The 21,521-nt window shown below is 56.1% G+C and overlaps 1 protein-coding gene across 5 annotated transcripts; it reads right to left on the bottom strand.

The window, feature by feature from the left end:
- Nucleotides 1-1,782: 1,782 nt before the first annotated feature.
- Nucleotides 1,783-21,230, bottom strand: NADK (NAD kinase). Of its 5 annotated transcripts, none has more exons than XM_052653841.1 (12): nt 21,128-21,230; nt 11,917-12,138; nt 10,339-10,422; nt 7,157-7,286; nt 6,801-6,909; nt 6,602-6,687; nt 5,641-5,743; nt 5,039-5,193; nt 4,788-4,887; nt 4,555-4,724; nt 3,868-3,998; nt 1,783-3,443 (listed from the first exon to the last, which is right to left on the bottom strand). In XM_052653841.1, the coding sequence occupies exons 2-12, from the start codon at nt 12,087-12,089 to the stop codon at nt 3,263-3,265; spliced, it is 1,422 nt and encodes a 473-aa protein (XP_052509801.1). In that variant the 5' UTR covers nt 12,090-12,138; nt 21,128-21,230; the 3' UTR covers nt 1,783-3,262. The 5 variants fall into 5 exon arrangements, 4 of the variants coding, with proteins under 4 accessions (XP_052509801.1, XP_052509802.1, XP_052509803.1 ...); XM_052653842.1 differs by having other exon boundaries at nt 3,868-3,950; XM_052653843.1 differs by having other exon boundaries at nt 3,868-3,950; nt 4,555-4,712.
- Nucleotides 21,231-21,521: the final 291 nt, after the last annotated feature.

The raw sequence follows: 21,521 nt of genomic DNA, 5'->3' as shown, positions 1-21,521 counted from the left end.
GGCTGACCCTCCACAGTCCCCACCTTGGCCTGACCCTGGGACTCAGCCTCTGAACTCCATGGGGGTTGGAGGGGATATCTGAAAGTCACCCTCTGGACCCCAGGGCTGCAGGTAGCCCCCTTGCGGCTTCAGACCAGTGTCCAGGAGTGTCCTGGGAACCCAGGGTCCTCACCGAGCTCCCAGTAAGTCGAGCTGAGGTCAGGCTGTGCATCTGTCCCCAAGACTGCCTGTCTGGAGCTTCTGGGGGCGAGAGGCCCTCCCCATAAGGTGCCCAGACCAGCCCTGAGTGTCCTCTGTGGGCTCCTTCCTCCTTGGCCTTGCCCACCCTGACCTCACCTCTTCCACCAAATATCCTGGTGTTTCCTGGTTTGGACGCAGCCCAAGCTCCAGCCTGGCCCTTCTGGGGTCAAATATGCCAGCAGTGGCCTACTCCCTGATGTGGTGACTCAAGTACCCCCACCCCTGTCCCCAACACCCCCTTCCCAACTTCTCTGGGCTCCTCCGACAGCCCCCTCCCACAGGGCCTCCATCTCCACAGCAGCTCCCCCTTCCGGTTGGCACCCTGGCAGACTTCCAGTGTCCTTCTAGCCAGTGGCTCCCGGGTGTGGGAACCTCAGCAGGACAGGCCTGGCCCAGGCTGCCCTAGGGTAGGAACTGCTGGACATGGAGCCTGATCTGAGAGAGAAGGGAGATCGGCTGGGTGGGTGCCCAGCACTGAGGCCTGGGAGGAGGTCAAACAGGCCAGGAAAGGCCACCACCCTGACAGCTGGGATCTCTGAGGGACCAAAGGCTTGAGCCCACAGAAATACCCTCCCATCCTGCGGCCTCTGTGCCTCCAGCTCCCTGCCCCCTTCCATGTGCTCCACAAAGCCTGGAAGGTCAAATTCAGAGATCAACAGCCTTTGATAAGCACGGTGACCCTGCAGGTGGTGCCTGTGCCAACAGAGCCTGCACCTGCGGTCCAGAAACCCTGGCCAGTGGGCTGACTCCTGCCCTCAAGTAGATCCTCTGCTCCTGGAGCAGCAGGGCCCAGCCTGGGGTCCACGCATGCTCAGCTAAGTCCATAGAAACTTGGGCTCCGACAGCATGCCCACCCCACTGCCCAAGGACACACTGGCCTCCAGGCAGACATGCTGGCCACCGAGCCCCACTGCAGAGCAGATAGCAGAGGCCTCACAGCCACTGAGACTCCCATGCAGGATGGGGTCATGCTCCCACGTGTGCCTGGATGCAAAGGGAGCTGGGGAGGCAACCACACACACATGCCTCTGACCCCAACGAGCAGGCCCTGGGCCGCTCCACTGCTGGGTCATCCACTGCGCCTGTCCTGTGCTGGCCTCGCAGCAGTGCCCACAGGGTGCTTGTCACAGCTCCCAGGCCCCAGCCCACAAGGCTGTGTCTGTGTCCAAAGTACCTGCTCAGGCTCTTGGCAAAGCCTGGCCTGGCCTAAGCCCAGGCCCGAGAGGGGGAGGCCCAGAACCAGAGAGGGGACCATGCACCCGCTGGCCTCCGTGGGGCACCCTTGGCCCAGAGCTTGGGCTCCTGCAGGATAGGCCCAGAAGCCTGTCCCCAGGATGTGACGGGTGGGGTGCTGCTGGAGTGTGAACCCCCCCACACACCCTACAGGTGTGCCAGGGGTAGCCTCAGTGCATCGGGACTCCCCAGGCCCGCCCACCCTCTCCGTGATTTGGTGTTGGTTACAAAGAAACAAATAAAGTTGTTGCTAAACCCCAATTTTTAAACAAGTCTGTTTATTGAAAGAATCTGAAAATAGTAATAAGGCTTTCAACATTTAACAAATTTCAAGATATTAACAATATGAAACATTAAGAATTTACTTCAAAAACCCAAAGTTTCCTAGGTCATTCCCCATCATTCTGCAGGACTTGGTCTGCACCTGCTCTGTTGTCTGAATGCGTGACCTGCATTCTGACCACTCTTCTGGAGCTAAAGCTGGGGGTGTTGCCCCCTCAGCCTGTGGGAGGCCTGGTGGGCCACGCTCTGTGCTGCAGCTCGCGGGCAGAGGGTAGGAGCCCATTTCCACCCCAGCACTGGCCGAGCTGCCCAGCCAGCCACTCGGGTGGACAGCTCTCAACAGACACGTGAACAGTGCCCACGGTGCTCAGGCTGCAGGGCCGGCCCTGGAGCCCCAGATGCCCTCCTATCAGACCATCACGTTCCAGACGGGCGGAGCTCAACCTCCTGGCCTCTGGCCCTCCAGAAGTGAGTTCGAGAAAGTACAGGCCCTCCATCGTTTCTGGCCAATTTCACAGGTGAAAACGCAGCTCAGAAAGAATTCAGTTACTCAAAACCAGGACACCCGTTAGGCACCAGTAACCAGAGGCCCACTGACCACAACCCTCACAAGACTCCATGTGGGCCCAGCCCCAGGCAGCCGGTCAGCCAGCAATAGAGGCATAGGGGCTGGAATGACAGATGTACCCTCGAAGCCAGGCCCCTGGGGAGAAGCCAGAGCAGAAGCATGCCTTCCCGGTCCACCAAGTGCCAGACCTTCTGAGCAGAGCCACCCAGCTCTCTAGATGGCCACCTGGGCAGCACAGAATGGTCCCACTTCACAGCACAAGCCCTCCCGCAGAAATCTCACAGTGTGTACAAGAAAATCTGTACATAAGCACTCTCAGAAAAGTTTAAAAGAATCTCTAAAAAGTAGACACAGGATTGAAAACACCTTCCAGGGTGGGGAGGCACACCCCTGCTTCCCGAGGAATGTGTGTGGTCCAACCCCTGCCTGCCATGGCATCACCGGAAGCAGGGAGGAGACCAGGCCTGGGGACTGAGGCAGGAGGCCTGGCTGGGGAGCAGCTTCGGCACAAACTCCCCCCAGTGGCTTTCAGGGACATTGTGAAGCTGAAGGGAGATTTTTGGCCGTGAGACGTTTATTTTCAAGACTGTAGGATAGACCCATTCATTCTGATCCCCTCTCAATTTCAATAGACTGATTCGTGGAAGTTTCCTGACAAGGAATCACAAGGAGCCCACCACCCAGCTCAGCCATAACCACCTGGCTCGGCCATCCCCAACTGGAGTGGGCTCTGACTGCTTGCCTGGTGGGTGTGCCTGGGCTGACTTCAGAGCTTGTGTGGCCTGCTGACTGGCTTGTTTAGAAATGCGGAAAAGTCAGATTTAAAACGTTAAAAACAACTGATCTGGTCGACACAAGGCAGACTGCAGGCCCTTCCTCTGGCCAGAGACAAGTGGCGCGGGGCCCGTGACGTTCACAGAGCACAGACAGGGCACCGGCCTAGCTCCCCGCCCGCTCCTCCCCGCCCTCCTCGTCCGGGTCCTCCTCGTCCTCCGGGAAGTGGGCCTGCTTCTTCCGCACATTCCAGTGCAGACACTGTGCCAGGCTCTCGAACCAGTCGCTCACGGGGTCACGGACGCAGATGGAGGGAAGCGGGTAGCAAGAGGTCGTGATGCTAATGCTGCAGCAGAAAGGAGGTGAACGTAGCCCCTCCCGGAACTGAGCCCCCTCACGGAGCTGAGCCCCTTGCGGCCCACCATGCAGGACCCTCGACAGCCTGGCTGCTGGACCACCTCAGCTCTGCTTGTACCCTCTGCTGTGCAGCCTGGCCCCATGTCCTCTGGTGTCATGGGCACCTGGCCATTTTCCAGTCTGGCCCTGAGGACAGCCGGGCTAGAAGCTCAGTGGTGCTGTTGTGCCTCCCAGGACAGAGCCGTGGACCCCCTCACTCCACCCAAGTCAGTGAAGGGGACTCCCAGGGCAAGGCGGTGGGAAGACGAGGAGCAGGTGCAGCTGGTAGGGCGCCATCACCCAGGCAGAGGTCCACAGCTTACAGCCACCCTGGGCCCACCTGCCCTGGCCACTGCACCCAACAGTCCACACACCTGTCTCCGTGGCGGATCTCCTGTCTCTTTCGGCCATCGAAAGACACCCATGCAGTGTTCCTTGCCTCTGGTGACAGCATGATCTGAAGGGTCAAGCAGCGCACGTGTGGGGGGCTCAGAGGACTCTGATTCTGAGGATCAGATGCATTCTGAGCACAGCTAAGTGCCACGGACCCCAACCTGGGGCACCGCACCGGCCAGGAACAACCTCATAGGCAACACAGTGCCCACCACACGCCACGGTCAGCTCCAGGCCATGAAGTCACTGCACTATGCGGACACCAACCACAGGGTAGAGGCCCACAGGGCACAGAGGCCTGGAGCTGTGTCCAGCAGATGTAGCCCTGCCCGCCAAGGTTCACACCAAGGACGTGCTGGCCCGTGGTGGCCTGCAGCAGGGAGCTCGGGCCAGGGAAAGAAGAGGTGGATGTGGAAGGGCAGTGAGGCCAGTCAGACACCAGAATGTGGCCCCAGGGACGTGCCAGGCAGCAGTGGTTAATCACTTGAGGACCTCCCCACCCCGACTGTCCCCACCCACTCAGGCTGAGAGCCCCGCCCCGCCGACTAGATCCTCTGGGGCACAGGACACATGACGAAAGGCCAGCGTGGACAGAGTCCCTCCCACCCCCAGCAGGGCAGGCAGGCAGCCCCACAAGGGCTCCAACAAACAAGGGTGGGGGCTCTGACCTTCAGCTCAACCCCCGCGGGCACCACAATGGGCCGAAAGGACAGCGAGTGGGGGCAGATGGGCGTGACCATGATGGCGGGCACGTTGGGGTGGATCATGGACGCCCCTGCGGCGGCCGCATACGCTGTGCTGCCCGTCGGGGTGGAGACGATCACGCCTGCGGGACAGGCTGCAGGTCAGGCTAGGGCACTGCCCCCACGCCCACCCTCGGGCAGGCCTGATGCCCACCTACCATCGCCCTGTACTGTGGTGATGAGGTGCCCATCCAGGTAGACGTCCACGTTGGACAGGTAAGAGGAGGGGCCTCTGTCGATCACCACCTCGTTCAGGACCTGGGGGTGAGGCCACCGCGCACTGAGCAGGCAGGGCAGCGCGTGGGCCGCTCCCAGGCTCCCTAGGAGGTCCAGCCCAAAGCCCCTGCCCTGCACCCCCTGCCCGAGGGCAAGGCCCGGAACCTGGTTGGGGAGGGGCAGGCCCACAGACCTGGTACTGCACAGCCTGCTTCCCAACCTCCACGTCCAGGCCTGCAGCCAGCACCCCGTTCTCGCTGATGCCATTGGGGACGGCCACCTTCTTCCCTCGGGGCTCCTTCACGACCCTGACCTTCAGCCGGCTCCGGAGAACAACAGCTGCGTTCCCTGGAGGCCAGCAGGGGTCACACCCAGGGAAGTCAGCAGGTGGGGACAGTCATGCCACAGAAGAGCTCCCCACTCCCTCGACCAGGGACCCCCTCCCATCTTCACACAAATGGAAGGCGACACCCTGGGCTCCTGTGGAAATCAATCCATTGCCACCCGACACAGACGGCAGCTGAACTGTGGTGGCTTCAGCTCCTCTCTGTGAGGACAAGGTGTCTGACCCTCAGAATCAGAGTCCTCTGAGCCCCAAGCACTCAGCGCTGTTCTCAGCATCATTAAAAACCTCCCAAACTAAAATGGAATCACAGAAAAATAGCCTGGAGACAAGGATTGAGAAGATGCAAGAAAGGTTTAACAAGGACCTAGAAGAAATAAAACCTCCCAAACCACGCAGGATGACTATCCCCCATGGGAACTGCTCTTGGGCTCAGGAACACCCCAACTCACCCTGTATCACCTGCGTAACTTGCGACTGAAAGTTCTCGAAGTTGAAGGGGGTCAGGAAGCCCAGGGAGCCCAGATGGAATGCCATGACTGGAGGCACGCTACCCTGCGAGCCAACGAGACAGGTCACTCGCTGGCCAGTCCACGCGGAAGGCGGGCGAGCACCAGCCCAGATGGACCTGCGCCTGGACGGTCCCTGTGAGGGTTGGGGGGGTGGGGGGAGGGGGCGGTGCTGACACACAGGGCGCAGGGTCAGCCAGAAGCCTGGGAGCCGGAAGAACAACAGCTGGAGAGCTGACAAGAAACGGGGGCAGGGGGACCGACCACTGGCCAGAGGACAGGAAGGCGTGGCAGGGCAGGACACGGGGGCTCTGACACACACAGGCCATGTCCAGCAGGCTTGGGAGGGCAGTGAGCCCCCACAGAGATGCCAGGGAAGAGGCAGCAGGGGCAGGAAGCCTAGGGTGGGACTCGGGTCCCACCAGGTGGCTCTGCAGCCACTTCCGCCGAGAAGGCTCCCAAGAGAGAATGAGAGCTCTGAGGAGGTGGGACATCCCGGGACCCTCAACCTTGGCCTCTGCCAGCCGCTGCTACCCCAGGCCCTGCTGGACTCCACCCTCCTGCCCCCCTTGCTCCTTCCCACTTCCAGGTGGGCCCACCCAACCTCCTAACACGCCCTGGCAAGCTCCCTCCCCGGCAGATCCCTGCCATCTGCAGCCTCCACAGTCCCTCCCCCACCACGCCTCCCCGGCGGCCTGGGGCTGCTGCTCTCACCTGCCCCGGACTCTTGGCCCCCTCACTCAGCCCACACGCCAGCTCTCCCAGGGGTCGCCCTCCTCCCAGCCCAGTCCCTGGGCCCTCATGCGCCATCAGTGGGCCTGGCACAGCTTACAGCACCCACAGCAGTCCCAGTTCCATGTCCTATCGCCTGCAGCCCTACGGCCTCAGGCAACTGGGACCTCACCTGGAAGAGGGAGGAGGCATATAGCAGGGTCCCGTCGCCCCCCAGGCAGATGATGAGGTCGATCTGATTGGAGATGTCATCGTAATCTGGAAGACACAGGAGACGTCAAGCACCCCAACTGCTGGGCACGGGCCAAGGCAGGGGTACTAGAGAGCCCGCCGGGTTGGGGGCAGCACCCTGCCACCCAGGGACAACCTGCCTTCTCTGAAGGTGCAGAACTTCCTCTTCACTGGCCCGAAGTGGTCATCGCTCAAGAGGGCGGGGTCTTCCAGAACCTTCTTCTCCACATACACGACCATGTTGTTCTCCTGGAAGGACATGGTGGTGTCAGCCCCACCAGGAAGACAGGTCAGGGCGCTGGTCTTCTAGAAGCCTCCTTCTGCGTCTCAGGCTTTTCTGATGGGGTCAGGGGAGAGGGGCACAATTCCTCTGTCTCTCAGAGGCAAAGTGCCTTTGTTGGGCTCACAGTACACACTTCTGAGCTCCTGCACCTGGCTTACGAGGCCTCCTGACTTGAGCGGATGGGAGGAGAGCCTGGAGCCCATGTCCACTCACCTCCATCAGGTACGCACAGAGCTCCTTGAAGGGCTGCAGCAGGCTGGCATCCCGGATCTTCTTGATGACGAGGACACTCTTCGGGGACTTGTTCCACGTCAACCGCTGGCTGGCAGGGTCTTGGATGTGCCTTTGAGGGGAGAAGAGCACTCACACGGGCCCCAGGCTGACCCGCTGGCACCTGCACAGTATGGCGACCCTCCCCATGCCCGGCTGTGCCCCTGCCTGAGGCTCCTTCGGGACGAGGCCCACACAGGGACCTGCTTAGAGGATGTCCCAGGTACACCCAGACCAGCCAATATAGACTTGGGCTTCCCGCTGACCCAGGCCCACACAACCCAGTGGACCTTCGCCTCCACAGTAAAAGCCTCTTTTAAAGCCAGTGGCGGGATCTGGAGCAGTGAGACTGTGTTGTGTGATTTCAATGGCAAGGACATGTCACCATGCGTGTCCAGGACCCTGATACGAAGAGGACTCTGGTGACGACGAAGCGTCAGTGTAAGTTCATTGTTTGTCACACATGCACTGGCTTCGGGGATGATGACGGAGGAGTGCAACAGGGAGCTCTGCACCTTCTTCTCACTTTTGCTGTGAACCCAAAACTCAAAAAATTAAAAACCAAAAACCAAAAGAAGTCAGCTGGGCCTGCCTGCCAACGACAGCTCCTAGAGTCCCGTGGCACCCAGCCTCAGTCACTGAGGGCAGGGCCTGGTACAGTCTGTGGGTAGCAGGCCCTCCCCCAGGGGCAAGGGTGTCTGAGGCCAAGCCCTCACATTAGGGTGCGGCCCCAGGCAGCACCTCCGCCTGTTGGGAAACAGCCCTGAGGACTGCAGGCCATGCGAACAGCCCTTCTGATGCAAGTTCCCCAACCAAGACACTTGCTCCAGATGGCCGGTGCCTCCCTGAGAACCTGACGGCCCCACCAGCAACTGTCCACACCATGATGCGAACCACTAAACAGGTGGTGGGTCCCTGGCTGCAGGCTGTCACTGACTGACCATCACTCACCCTCTCCAGGCGTTTCTGCAAAGGAGGGGGTCACTCATGGCCCTCTGCCGGCACCTCCGCCAGCCTGGGTCACACGCGCAGCTTGGCGGAGGATGGTGCTGGGTGCCCAGCATCTCGGTCGTGCTTCACTAACGGCGGGAGTGCGATGCACCCCAGCCCCCCCCCAAGACTCCCCAAGTGTGCACTGGCACCATAACCCCGCTGTCTGTCTCCTTAAAACTGAAAGTAAAACATAAAGTAAAGTGATTTGCTAAAGGCTGCAAAAAACAAGTGCAGAGCTTCCTAAAATGAAAACTCAAACCAAACAAACTGTATTTGATCTTACTGCGCTCACACCATCCTCTTGTCCAATCGCCTCTAACAGCAAAGGGGCCAGACCTCAGACAACTGCTCCTCACCAGCTGGCTGCTGAGCTCTGCCGCTCTGGGCAGTCAGGACGGGCCCTGTCCAGCTGCAGACAACAGCCCTGGGCTGCAGAACCGGCTTGGCCCACGGGAGGGGCCTACACGCAGAGGGCGGGCACTGGCAGGCCTCTCGTCACTCCACCTGGCCCTGGGCCTAGAAGGAGGGCAGATGGAAGTCTGCCTGGCTGGTGAGGTAGACGTTGAAGCCCCCTCCCCACTGACCAGGCAGGTGAGGCTCACAGCCCCTCCAGACCTGTGAGTCAGTCACGCCCAGCCAGAGCCACTGTAGGGCCATCGGCTCGGTCTTGGGCGCCAACTGGTCACTCAACTTCCTGTTGGGTCACTGCGAAGAGGGATACTGACCCCTCTCAAGGAGGCTCTGGGCGCCGGACAGCTTGGCCAGACACCCACATGAGCCACAGTTTCAAAAGCTGAAGGTGTCAGATGCTAGTAATTCCAACATTTCAACATAACAGAAAACACGCACTCATTGGTGAGACGTGAGACAACCAAGTAGAAGGTAAGACTCTCGTAATCAGCTCCTCTACACTGTCAGGGGAGAAGTCAGGTTAGCACACAACCCCTGCCCCTGGCCAGGCTGTAGGAGGGGCAGGGACCACACAGGAAGGGATCACACCCTACCAAGGTGCTCAGCCCATCTGACTGAGCTGAGCCAGGGCCAGGGGGCAGAGAAAGTTGCTTGCTCGGCCCTTGACACTTCTGGGGCACCTGCTCCTCTGCCTGGAGCACCCCACAACCCCACCTGACCTTGGGGAGCAGCTCAGATGCCGCCCTGAGACCCCACCCAAGGGCTGTGAGGGCAAAGCACACATACCTGGGCTGCTGTGGGCTGGGCAGGGCAGCAACGGCCAGTTATGGTTGGACGGCCAAGGGCCACCAGCATGCGCTGAGGCCGGGCTTTGAGTGACGAGGAGGGCGTGGCAGTGCAGGGCTGGGGCGCAGGGAGGGGTCTGGGCAGCCAGCGAAGGCCACAAAGGGCGGGCACACAGCAGGGTGCAGCCAGGCGAAGGGTTTGGGGGGCCAGCTGCCAGTGTGGCTGCTGTGCTGGGTGTGGGCCTTGGCCTACCCCCCATAGACGTCAACCCTCCACAGCTCCCTCGAGGAGGGGGCACAGACGGTCAGTGCAGTGGGCAGCCCACTGCCAGGCCCGACCGCAGAGCTGGTTGGAATCCTGCTGCTTCCTCTCCAAGCTCTGGTGGCCGGAGCCATTTGCGTGTCTTCTCCCCAAGACAGAACACACAGAGCCAACAGACGACGGCCCCTCTCTGGCACCGTCCAGTGCTAGGAGGCGGCGCTGGACGAGTGGGGAAGACAGCCTAGGTCTAAGTGTCTGCGAAGCAACCCAAACTGCTTAGTTTTTAACTAGTTTCTCAGGTGGCGGGTGTTGCTAAAATGCAGGGCTTATCTTTAAAAAAAAGCCATGCCCACAAGGCGGGACTCAAACAAGTCAACTCAGATTTTTAAAAAACACCTCAGATTTTCAAAAAACACCAACTGACATCTCTGCATTTCAATAGTAATGAAGAGAAACACATGTGAGTCACCAAATGCATCAGCATGCAATATGTTATTTTTTCTCCTTGAGTTTTTCCTGTCGAAGCTCCTATGGCCTAAGGAGCAGACCCCACCACCTTCTCATCCTGCGGAGTCGGGGACAGTGCCATGTGGCTGCCAGGCCCCTGCCCTGCTCCCTGGAGCATCAGAACCTCCCATAGCTCCCCATCCCTGTGGAGCCCCCCGCTGACTCACATGATGGTCTGGGGATTCTGAAGCACGCAGGCCTTTGGTCCAAACGTGGTCACTGGGCATGGCCCGTGCAGGGAGCGGGTCCTCCTGTGGGAGAGGATGCAGGGCGGGCCCTCAGTCGCTGAGAGACACACATGCGGACGAGGCACTGATTCTCAGACTCTCTGCCATCTTCACTCCAACAGCCTGGGCACCACCATCTGCCAGCACCCGAGCAACGGTCCCAGAACACTCACCTGATCCCCAGAACTGCTCTGAGGGCAACATGCTGTGGCACTGCCCTCAGAGGGGACTCCCAGAAACTCCTTACAACAAAGGACCCAAACCGGGGCAGGCACCCGGGCCCCACCCTAGAAAAAGGGGATGTACCATGGGGCGCGGGCCTGCGGCTCTGAATTCTTGTCCAGGCAAGTCTACTTGAGGACCAGTTGTTGGGCATGTCCTTGGGAATTAAGACCTCAGATACCATCCCCCAGCCATCGAGGTTCTAACAAAACGCCCATGCTGAGTTGTACTGTCGATGAAGAAGACAGCATTTCAGCAGCTCAGCATTTCCAGCCACAACTGAATCACAGGGCACCATGGCCCGCACACATCCTAGGGACGACGCCGCTCGGTGGCCTTCCCTGTCCTCCCCTCAAGGTCCAGCGCCGGTCCTTGGGAGCCATGTGGATGCCCCACGGAGACAGGGCGGAGGTGTGTCCACCCTCATGCAGAGTGCCAGCTCCAGAGGTTTTGTGGTCCCTTTGGTTATTTTTTTTAATTTTTGGCCATACCACATGACTTGTGGGATTTTAGTTCCCTGACCAGCGATATATGCCACCTCCACACTGGACCACAGGAAGGTCCCCTCATGGTCCCTTTCTACACCAAAAATACTGGCACAAAGATAGCCAAACACAGATGGCAAACTTGCTTTCGTCTCTGCCCATCTCAAGGCTCAACAAACGCCAAATCCCCACACGGACGAGGCAGATTTCCTATTGTCTCATGAAGGGCAGCCGAGCCAAGGAGAGTTGGTCTGGTCAAGGGCTCCCCCAACTCCCCAGCTCAAGAACATGCAGGAGCGGCCACCGGCCATGGCCTGGCCTCTGGGGAAATGCTGTTCACAGCAGGTTTCTCTAAGTCTGCATCACAGTCAACCTTTGAGAGCAGCCACCTCTGACCCGCTGCCACTGCACCAAGTTCAACGTTCTCTGAAGGGAAAGGGTGGGAACACCCCACCCCGCAGAGCCGGCAGCCAAGGTCTCCCGCCCCCCCACTGAGACTCTGACACAGGAGGGTGGTGCAGCTGCTCACACGGAAGCATCTCAGGCCCCGCACCCATGGCAGTGCTGGCCAGGACAGCTTCGCCCTGGACTTGAGTGACGTTCGCATGACCGAGGCTGGCATAGCCTCCCCACCCCCATTACATGCCCAGGGCCTGGGGCCACACTGGACGGCACCCCCACACCTCAGCCTCCACAGTGAGGATGGGCATGGGGTGGGGGGTCAGCTGGGAGTGCCCTCTGGGAGGCCATGCCAGCCAGCACAACCCCCTCCTGCCTCCTGAGCGCCCCCACAGGCCCAGAAGGCCAGTACCTGAACTCACGGGCGCTGGCCAGGACAGGTGCGGCCGACAGGCTGCGGGACTTGGAGCGGCCCCGGAGTGGGTGGCCCGGGCCCCAGTCCTCGTCCCCATGGCATGCAGAACAGCGGTACGAAGATGCCTCTGCACACGGCTCCTTGTTCCCGTTGACTTTTTCTTGTTCCATTTCTGCAATTGATGGACGTGGAGGACTTTGGCCCGAAAACCCAGGATGCCTTGATTTAATAAAATAAATATTATTATTGTTTCAATAAAATAAAGTAAAGCAACGTACACACACACCTACACCCCTCATCAGGGAAAATGGCTGAAGTCCAGCCTATCCAGTCTGGGAAGTCTGTTTTCATCCCAAAGGCACTTAACAACTCTGGAATCTACCTGTGGTTTTCCATGAATCCCCATGGGGCCATGGGGCCACTAACAACCAGCAGCCTAGCACGCAGGCACATGCTGGGACTTAGATGAGAGAATTAACGGTCATGCGGTACCTCTCACCCAGAAAAGTCTGGGTGAACACGACTGAAGACCAACCATGGGCATACTGCACCCTCGTCCTGCAAACAAAGCCACACTCTCCTCCAGGGCCAAAGAAACACTTGCCCAAACTGACTTATTTGGTCCTCAAAGAAAACTTCAATTTCCAAGAGCTTCATCTCCCAACCACATGCAGTAAAGCAGGAAAAGATGGAAGCAGACACAAAACAACAGTCCTCAACCACCTGGGAACATCTCAACTTCCTCCTAAGCCACTGAGGGCTCACAACCGCACCCATACCCATGTGACGCTGCAGCCAAGAGGGAGCGCGAGCACGGTCCACGTGCCCATCCAGACCAACGTGATGCTACAGCACAGAGGGAATGCAGGCCGGGTCCATACACCCAACGAGCTGCCCCCAGGTCCTTGAGAACAGTGGTCAGCAGCCAAGGCCTAGTCAGAGAGCCGAAGCAAGAATCAAACGAGCCTAAGAGAAGTGACAGAAACACGGCAGAAACCAGAGCGCCAACCAGTAGAAAGAGCAGAGCAGACCTTGGGCAAAAGCCACATGAACAAGCCAGTTTGGACGAGGGTGGAAAGAGCTACACTCTGAGAATTTGGGCCAAAAGGTCATTTTCTTAGGAAACCACTGACTAACGGGAGAGGCCTGGCCTTGCAGCTGGGGCCATGGGGCCTGCCCATCCTCCGCGCTCAGAAAGGCCCAGCAGCTCAGCCTGCCTCTTGGCTCGCGACACCCTGAGGACAAGGGAGGGGAATGGGGCAGGACCACAAGGCAGGCGCCAGCATCAGAAGCGACAGCACAGGGGCCAAGAGAAGCCCGGGGCCTCTACAATGAGGCTGCAGGTGAGGGCCCCTGAGTCCCCTGCCGCCACATGCACTTTACACTCACATCAGGAGCTTACGAAATACTAACTCCTACACCAGACCCAGACCAAAGGCTCCAGCAGTCATTAAAAGCTCCTGAGCCAGGGCGTTCCCTGGCTCTGTGTGTTCACTGCCAGGGCCCAGGTTTGATCCCTGGTCAGGGAACTAAGATCCCAGAAGCTCTGTGATGCGGCCGAAAAAAGAAGAAAAATAAAAGAAGCTGAAGCTTAAACATACCATTTACAGTAGCACTAAGACATAAGACGTAGGGATGTAGTGAGCAAAAGGAGAGTGAGCCTTACTTCCAGCTGTAAAGTCAGTCAGTCACAGAGTGTAGCACGTACCATGGTGACTCCGGTCAGTGAGACTGTTGTGCTTATTTGAAAGGTGCTGAGAGGGGAGGTCTTCAAAGTTCCCATGAGAAAAAAGCCTGGTGACTAAATGTGGTGCCAGACTTACTGTGGTGGTCACTTCACAACACACACACAAATACTGAATCGCTAGGTTTCCTGCTCTACCTCACTTTCAAAGCACCGTGGACACAACTGAAAGGAAACAAGTCAGTGGAGAGACATGCCATGTTCACAGACCAGAGAACATGGTATTGGTGAGATCTCAATTCTTCCCAAGCCCAGCCTTTTCTATCAGAAGTAACAAGCTGATTCTAATATTCAGCTGGAAACTGGAAACTTAAAAGGACTGAGAATAGTTCAAAAAAAAAAAAAAAAAAAAAGCCCTGTTGAAGGACTAATGCTATCTGATCTGATGACCTGCTATAAAGCTGCTGCAACCAGACTGTGTGGTACTGACACAGAGACATACACGTAGACAAAGGACCCAGACGACAGTCAGGGGGTTCTCAACAGAGGTGCCGAGGAGAGTCAACAGGGAGAGGACAATCTTTCCTCCAGACCGTTCCAGGTAAATACCACAGCCACACCCAACTCTGTGAAGTTCAGTTCTTCTCACAAGTTGGCAAAGGTCAGCTCATGATGGATCATACACTTAAATGTAAGAATAAAAGCTATAAAACTTAAAAAAAAAAAAAAAAACCACTAGCGAAAATCTTCATGGCCATGGATTTGGCAAAGATTTCTTAAATAGGATACAAAAAGTACAAAGTTTAAAACCTGACAAACTGAATTTCACTAAAATGTACCCTTGTAAGACACTTGTACCCTTCGTAATGCACTATTAAGAAAATGAAAATATGAGCTGACAAAAATCTTAATGAAAACATGAGACTGACAAAAAAATATTTGCTAAACTTACATATGACACAGAACTTGCTTCCAAAATATATAAAGAATTCTTACAGCTTAGTAAGAAAACAACTCAATTAAAAAACAGGTAAAAGATACCAACTTTGGGCAACTTCCCCAAGATACACTGGTTGCATCTTGAAAAGCACATGAAAAGATGCTCAGCATCCTTAGTCACTGGAGAAATGCAAATTAAAACCAGGAAACATCATCCCACACCTACGGAGAACAGCTAAAATGTAAGAAAACTGACCGTGCCAAGTGTCGCAGAGCCTGAGGAGGAAATGGAACCCTCAGACAGCACTGGTGGCATGAAAACGGGGTAACCAGTTTGGAAAACAGTTTGGCGGTTTCTTAAAATGTTAATTAAGCATGGTTCCGCCATCTGCTACAGCCCTTCCACTCTGAGACATTTACCCAACAGAGAAGAAAGCATGGCCACACGACTTGTTGAGACACCTCACCCGTGACACGACTGTCCCTTGGATCTGTGCTCAGATGCCACCTGCTCAAGAGAACACCTGTACCTCCTGCTCCTACCCACCGGTGCCCAGTTCCTTTTCTCCTCAACCCTGACCACCACCTGCTGCCGAGTTCTTTTTCATAGGGGTCTGCCTTCCTCACAGCCCAAGGAGCAATGCTGCAGAAACTCTGCATCTCTCGGGCCTGACTTCACGTGATCACTACTGGCCAAGGGGAGATGACGTGCTGGCAGCTAACAGTTCAAGCCCAGAGCTCGGGGACAGGTGGGGCTGGGCTCTGTCAGCACACGGTAACACTGACAACCACAGAACCAGACAGGCTCTCAGGACTGAACCCGGGATACACCAAATAGATGGGTCTGGATAAGAGTCTGTGGGAATCCTGGAATGCTTAGCGGAGGACACAAGAGTGCTAGGGTGCTGGGATGGAGAGCCCGAGGCGGCCTCAAGTGCTGGGAGATGAGGACAAGACCACCAGCCGTGGGGTGGGGTGGGGAGGGGGCAGAGTGAGTTCACGAGTCTGGCTACACAGAAAGGTCACGATGCCTGAAAGGACATAGGACAAATTAGCAAGAAATACAAGAAGGCAGGTTTGCGCTCAGTTAATATACAAAAGCTATGTACACATTTCCCTCGTTTCAGTAAAAACTGCCCAAGATAAAAATGCAATCACTAACCTCATTGCTTGCCTTCCCGTGCTGGCCCTGCTCTGACTGCCTCACTCATGTATATCACTTAATCCCCACAAGGACCCCACAAACTGCTGTGATGGACCGTGAATTCACAACTTTAAGAGGAAATATTGTTTTTAAAAAAAAAAAAAAACTTGCTTTAAGCTGTTACTAAGAGGCCTGGTAGTGGCTTCACTCTAAGACCTGAAAAATGGGGTTGCAGAGGATGAGATGGTTGGATAACATTACCAACTCAGTGGACACGAATCTGAGCAAACTCCGGGAGACAGTGGAGGACAGAAGAACCTGGCATTCAGTATTCCATGGGGTCACAGAGTCAGATATGACTTAGCCACTGAACAACAATAACATAAAGAATAGCTGTCACAGTGTAGGAGTATGGATGCTTACCCTGGCCTAGGACATCAGCCATAGGGAAGAGCAGGCCAGGGAGGCCAAGATCACAGTGTGGGAGTGTGAACACTCACTCCAGGCCAGGATGACCAGTGAGCACCAGAACCAGCGCCCACACTGCCAGGCCCTGTCCAAGCACTTGACTCAAATTGCCTGACTTGCCCTTGCGAGGAGCTGTGTGGAGGTGTCCAGGAGACCAAAGCCCAAGGTGACACAGTGAGGAGGGCAGAGCTCGTATCTGGGCCCCTGGCATGACCTCAGTGACACAGACGACGGGACCCAGCAGAAATGCCCAGGGTCCTGGGAGGAGAGAGGACCCTTCCTGCCTCATCTTCTGGAAAAGAGGCCTTTGACATAGCCCCCTCCTGAATGACAATAAGGTTCTCTCAGGGCACACACCCCAGGCTCCAGTAACATGTAAGATCAAGAGACAATGATTATAGGCAGTGATGTCAGAACCCTGGCCAAACAGAACGTGAAGACCACTATCCTGGCGCTGCACCAGCTGCAAGAACCTGAAACCTGCTTGCCAGGAAAGTGAAAAGTGAAAGTTGCTCAGTCGTGTCTGACTCTTTGCGACCCCATGGACTGTAGCCTGCCAGTCTCCTCCATGGAATTCTCCAGGCCAGAATACTGGAGTGGGTAGCTGTTCCCTTCTCCAGGAGACCTTCCCAACCCAGCGATCGAACCCAGGTCTTCTTCATTGCAGGCAGATTCTTTACCGTCTGAGCCACCAGCCTGCCTTAAAGCCAGCTGAGCCTGCAGGTGATGCGGTAATCCTAGGAGTGTGTGGAAAATTCTACCATCCCAAGAAGACACAGAAATAACTATCCAGTTAGAGTAGTGCAATCCTGAGAAGGTGTGGACGAAGATGCAGGTGATATGGTAACCCTAGGAGGGTGTGGAAAATTCTATCACCCCAAGAAGACACAGAAGTAACTATCTAGTTAGATTACTATAATCCAGTTAGATTACTATAATCCTGAGAAAATACAGACAAGGAAGTAGTTAAATCCTACGATGCTGAAATTTTCAAAAGTCTTATAGCTGATTATATAATCATTGGATTTTTACATACTTTGTTTGCTATTATGGGCAATATATTCATTCAAAGGAACAAACCATTCTTCAAAGTAATTCTCATCTAAATGGCTGAGATGAATTTATGTCTGTTAACAATGTTTCAAATGCTGCCCCCATCCCCACCAGGGACCTCCACCTACAAGCAGTGCAGGACCTTCTGAGCGGCTCACTTACCAGGGCCCAAATCTCTCCAACAGCCTCTCAACAGACCCTGGGACAAGTGCTGAGATGTCATTTCTGCAGCTAAGTATGCCAGTGATGCTGTCTCAGCTTCTACTTGCAGTTTAAGAATTACATCGCACTGACTCAGCGTAATGCGTTATTTGATGCATCCTCAACATGGACACAACACAGAATGTTTAAAAAGGATCAATCGACACCAAGTGGGGTGTATCCCAGGAACGCAAGCCTGGCTCAGTCAGTGTAACCCATCTCACATACACCAACTGATGGGCAAGAAAGTGGAAAAAATTCAACACCCAACAGTGGTAAAAATTCTCAGCAATTAGGAATCAAGGGTAACTTATCCAGCTTGGTAAGGAGCACCTACCAAAAAGCTACTACTACTGTTAACTTGATGGTGAAAACATAAGACTGGGAGCCAGGCAAGGATGTCTGTTCTGACCACTCTTAATCAGCACAGTTCTGCATGTCACGGCAACAGGCAAAGAAGGTAGTCTGAAATTAGAGACGGTATCATCTTCAGTCACCAAAAAAACACTTGGATGAAATATAACAAAATACACAGAGGACTTGTATGCTGAATTGTATTTTAAACACCCTGATGAGATAAATCAAAGATATAACTGAGAAGACTCAATGTAGCAGAGATGTCAGTTCTCCCCACATCGATCTACAGGGTTAGTGTGATTTCTACACAAATCCCAGCAAGATTTCTTGGTAGATATGGCCAAGTTTATTCTAAAATGTGTGTGTAAAAAGCAAACATACTTTTTTTTTTTTTTAAGAAGGATAAAGGGAGATGAGTGACTCTGAAGACTTCTCTTTAGCTGTAATAGTCAAGACTGTGGCCTTGGGGGAGGGCAGATACAAGTCAACGGAGAAGACAGAGCCCAGAAACACAACCACACAAACACACTCGATTAATTTTTGACAAATGTATATAAGCAGTTCAAGGAAGGAAAGACAATCTTTTCAACAAAGGGTGCTGGAATCATTTACATCTATAGGCAAAAAAAGTAAACCTAGGCCTAATCTTCACACCTGACACAAAAATTAACTCCACATAAACTAGAAAGCCTTCATAATAAAATAGAGAAGCGGGGATTCCCTGGTGGTCCAGTGGTTAGGGCTGCAAGCTTTCACTGCTGAGGGCACAGGCTTGATCTCTGGTCAGGGAACTAAGGTCCAGCAAGCCACATGGCATGGCCATGAATAAATACACAAGTAAATAAAATGCAGGAGAAAGTTTTCGGGACCTAAAGTTAGACAGAATCTTTTTTGTACATGATATAAAAAGCACACTTCATAAAAGATAAAAAAAAAATTGGTAAACTGTGCTTCTTAGAAACTTGCTCTGTGGAAGACCCTGTAAAGAAAGCCGAAAAAAAAAAACCAAATCAAGCTATAGACAGAAAATATTTTCAAACTAGATATCCAACAGATCTGTACCTATAAAATAGCAAAAACTATCAAAAGTCAACAGTAAAAAACAGACAGTCCCATTAGAAAGTGGACAAGAGCTGACTGGACAGATGAGATGTGCCCATGGTAAAGAAGCAGGTGTAAAGATGCTCCATGCCGATGGGCCAGAAGGAACTAAAACCACAGTGAGATGCCACTGCACACTGACTGGAACAGCCAGACAACTCAGCGCTGGAGGTCGCAGAGCAATGCCTGCTCACACACCACCCAGGACCAGGACACGGCCAGACACTCTGGAAAGGGCTGACGCCGTCTTATAAAAACTAAAAACTAAACAGACAGCCTAGCCAGTGCACCTGGCCATTTACCCCAGAGAAACACTGATGCTCACAGAAAAACCTGCACCTCAACATTCACAGCAGCTTTTAATTTGCAGCAGCCAAACACCAAAGACAGTCCAAGCGTCCCCACTGGTGAGCAGGCCCGGCCACCAGAGGGAGTGGACATGGACTCCGAAACCAGCTGGGTGACTCCAGGCTGACTGCAGGGCAAGGAAGGTCACATGATAAATGCTCCCATTTATACAACTTGCTTTTCATTCATTCTTTCTTTCTTTTTTGGGGCATACCACATAGCATGTGAGATCTTAGTTCTCCACCAGGGCCCCGTGAAGTGGAAGCTCAGAGTCAAAAGCACTGGACCACCAGGGAAGTCCCTTACACGCCTTTCTTGACATGACAAAACACAAGCGCATGGAGAACAGATCCCTGGTGGCCAGGGAGTGTGGGGAGCCTGGGGTGGGCTCCCTAGGTGACACCAGATCTGAGTCTGTGGTGGCAGCCACACAGCTGTGCCCAGTGGTGGGAAAAGTGGTGAACCCCAGCAAGGGGTGTGACGGAGGTGCCAGGGTTCACGTCACTGTGCCACGGATGTGGGGATAAGTGCAGGCGTTCCTCTGTATTGTTTTTCACAACTTTCTGGGAGTCTAGAATTATTTCAGTTCATTTTCAAAAGACATCCGCACTGGGAAGTTTTAACAGAAAAGTGTTGGAGCATAATGACCAAGATAAAGAACTTCCCCAGAAGGAAAGGAGACACACCGTGATGCCCATAAGCAAAAGTCACACACAAATATAAACATAACATGATGCCCAGTGCGAGCTCTCAACATACACCTGCTGAAATACTGAATGAAAAAGCAAAGTTTACCCCTCCTTAACACTGAGGCGATAAGAGGTACCTATTAAATCTCCCCTCTCCCGCCAGTAGGTGATGCCCAGTGCTGGCCGGGACCTGACAGAACTGGGCCCACAGAGGGGCAGAGGCTGCTGGGCGGAAGAACAGGATCAGAGACGCGAGGGGGGCTTCAGTGTGGCAGACCCGACCCCTGGGAGATCTCGCACGCGTTTGGGCTGAAGCAGGTATTTGCACACCTAGCTCTCTGCACAACAGCCCGCCTCCGGGCCACCTTCACCCGGTTCTTCTTTTCGCCAACAGTCTACACACGCATTTGCCCGGCCCCACGCACTGAACTCTGGGCTGAGACAGCGGGTCGGGGACATCGCAAACGACGAGCCGGCAGCCCTGCCCGCAGGACTGGGCCCCTTGCACTGTCGGTCAGCGCCTGGGGGGTGGCCCGCAGCCCCCGCAGAGAACCGACCCCTCCAGTCATCCTGCGGGTGAACCCGGCCTCCCTTCCAGCCTGGCTCGGGGTGCCCCGTCCACCCCCGGGGCCGACTAGGGCCCACCCCACGCCCACCTGAATGCCCGGCCCAGGACACCTGGGCACCCGAGCCCCAGGGCCGTAGCCCGTCGGCCGCACCTGCGGGTCCCTGTCCTCGTCCTCGAGTTCCCGCAACGGGGCAAAGGTCACGGCCAGAGCCCAGGGCGCCGTCCAGCAGGAAATGCGTACGCCTGGGCTCAGGCCCGGTCCCCGGCGGGTGAGGAGGCTCCACGAGAACCAGAGCGCGGCGGACGCAGAGGCAGAGAGACAGGGGGCTCGGACCCGGCTCAGACGGGCCAGCCGCCGGCCTCAGGGGTCGTCGGCTGGGCGCTGGGTTCCGAGCACAGAGGAGCTTTCCGAGGATGAATAGCGCGACGTGGACCCCTAACTGACCGCCCCGCGTGAGGGCCGGGCCCGCCACCTCGTTCACAGTGCGGTCGCGGGGGTCGAGGTCCGGCCACCCGGACACCTGCGTCGGCGCCCGGGGCAGGGTGTGGCCAGTCAGTGGGCAGGGTCGTTCCCGCCCCACCCCCACGACCCTGACCCCACGACCCCGACCCCACGACCCCGGGCAGAAGGCCGGGCCGAGGGGATGCGCACTCACCGTTCGCTGCCCCGGGCGCCTGCGGGGCCGTCTCCTCGCCAGGCCGCACCCGCGCGTCCCGGCGCCCCGCCGCCGCTCGCCGTCACTAGCCGGCCCCTGGAACCGCGGCCGCCCCCTGCCCCATGGCCGCCTCCGGCCCCACGGCCACCCGGCCCGCCGAGCAGCAATACCGCCGCGCCGCCAGTGCGCAGGCGCGCTCCGCGCCCCGCGCATGCGCGCCCGGCGCCATACGCATGCGCTGCACGCTCGTCCCGCCCCTCTCAGGTGGGGAGTCCGGCTCTGAAGCTGGGCCCGGACAGAGGGCGGGACCGAGGCCTGGGTTGGAGGCAGTGTGCGCAGAGTGCGCGCGGGCTAGGAGTTGCCCTCTGGGGAGGAGCGGGGGCCTCAGGGCTAC

The sequence above is a fragment of the Budorcas taxicolor genome, chromosome 16 (genome assembly GCF_023091745.1).
Source record: "Budorcas taxicolor isolate Tak-1 chromosome 16, Takin1.1, whole genome shotgun sequence".
Classification (NCBI taxonomy): domain Eukaryota; kingdom Metazoa; phylum Chordata; class Mammalia; order Artiodactyla; family Bovidae; genus Budorcas; species Budorcas taxicolor.
This window is presented reverse-complemented; position numbering and strand designations above follow the sequence as displayed.

Excerpts from the sequence above, each read along its gene's own strand:
- NADK (XM_052653841.1), bottom strand. The coding sequence starts at position 12,089 with ATGGAACAAGAAAAAGTCAACGGGAACAAGGAGCCGTGTGCAGAGGCA. Across the intron at positions 6,910-7,156 it reads TCTGTGCGTACCTGATGGAG|GAGAACAACATGGTCGTGTA; the intron begins GTGAGTGGACAT and ends ATGTCCTTCCAG. Across the intron at positions 6,688-6,800 it reads GTTCTGCACCTTCAGAGAAG|ATTACGATGACATCTCCAAT; the intron begins GCAGGTTGTCCC and ends TGTGTCTTCCAG.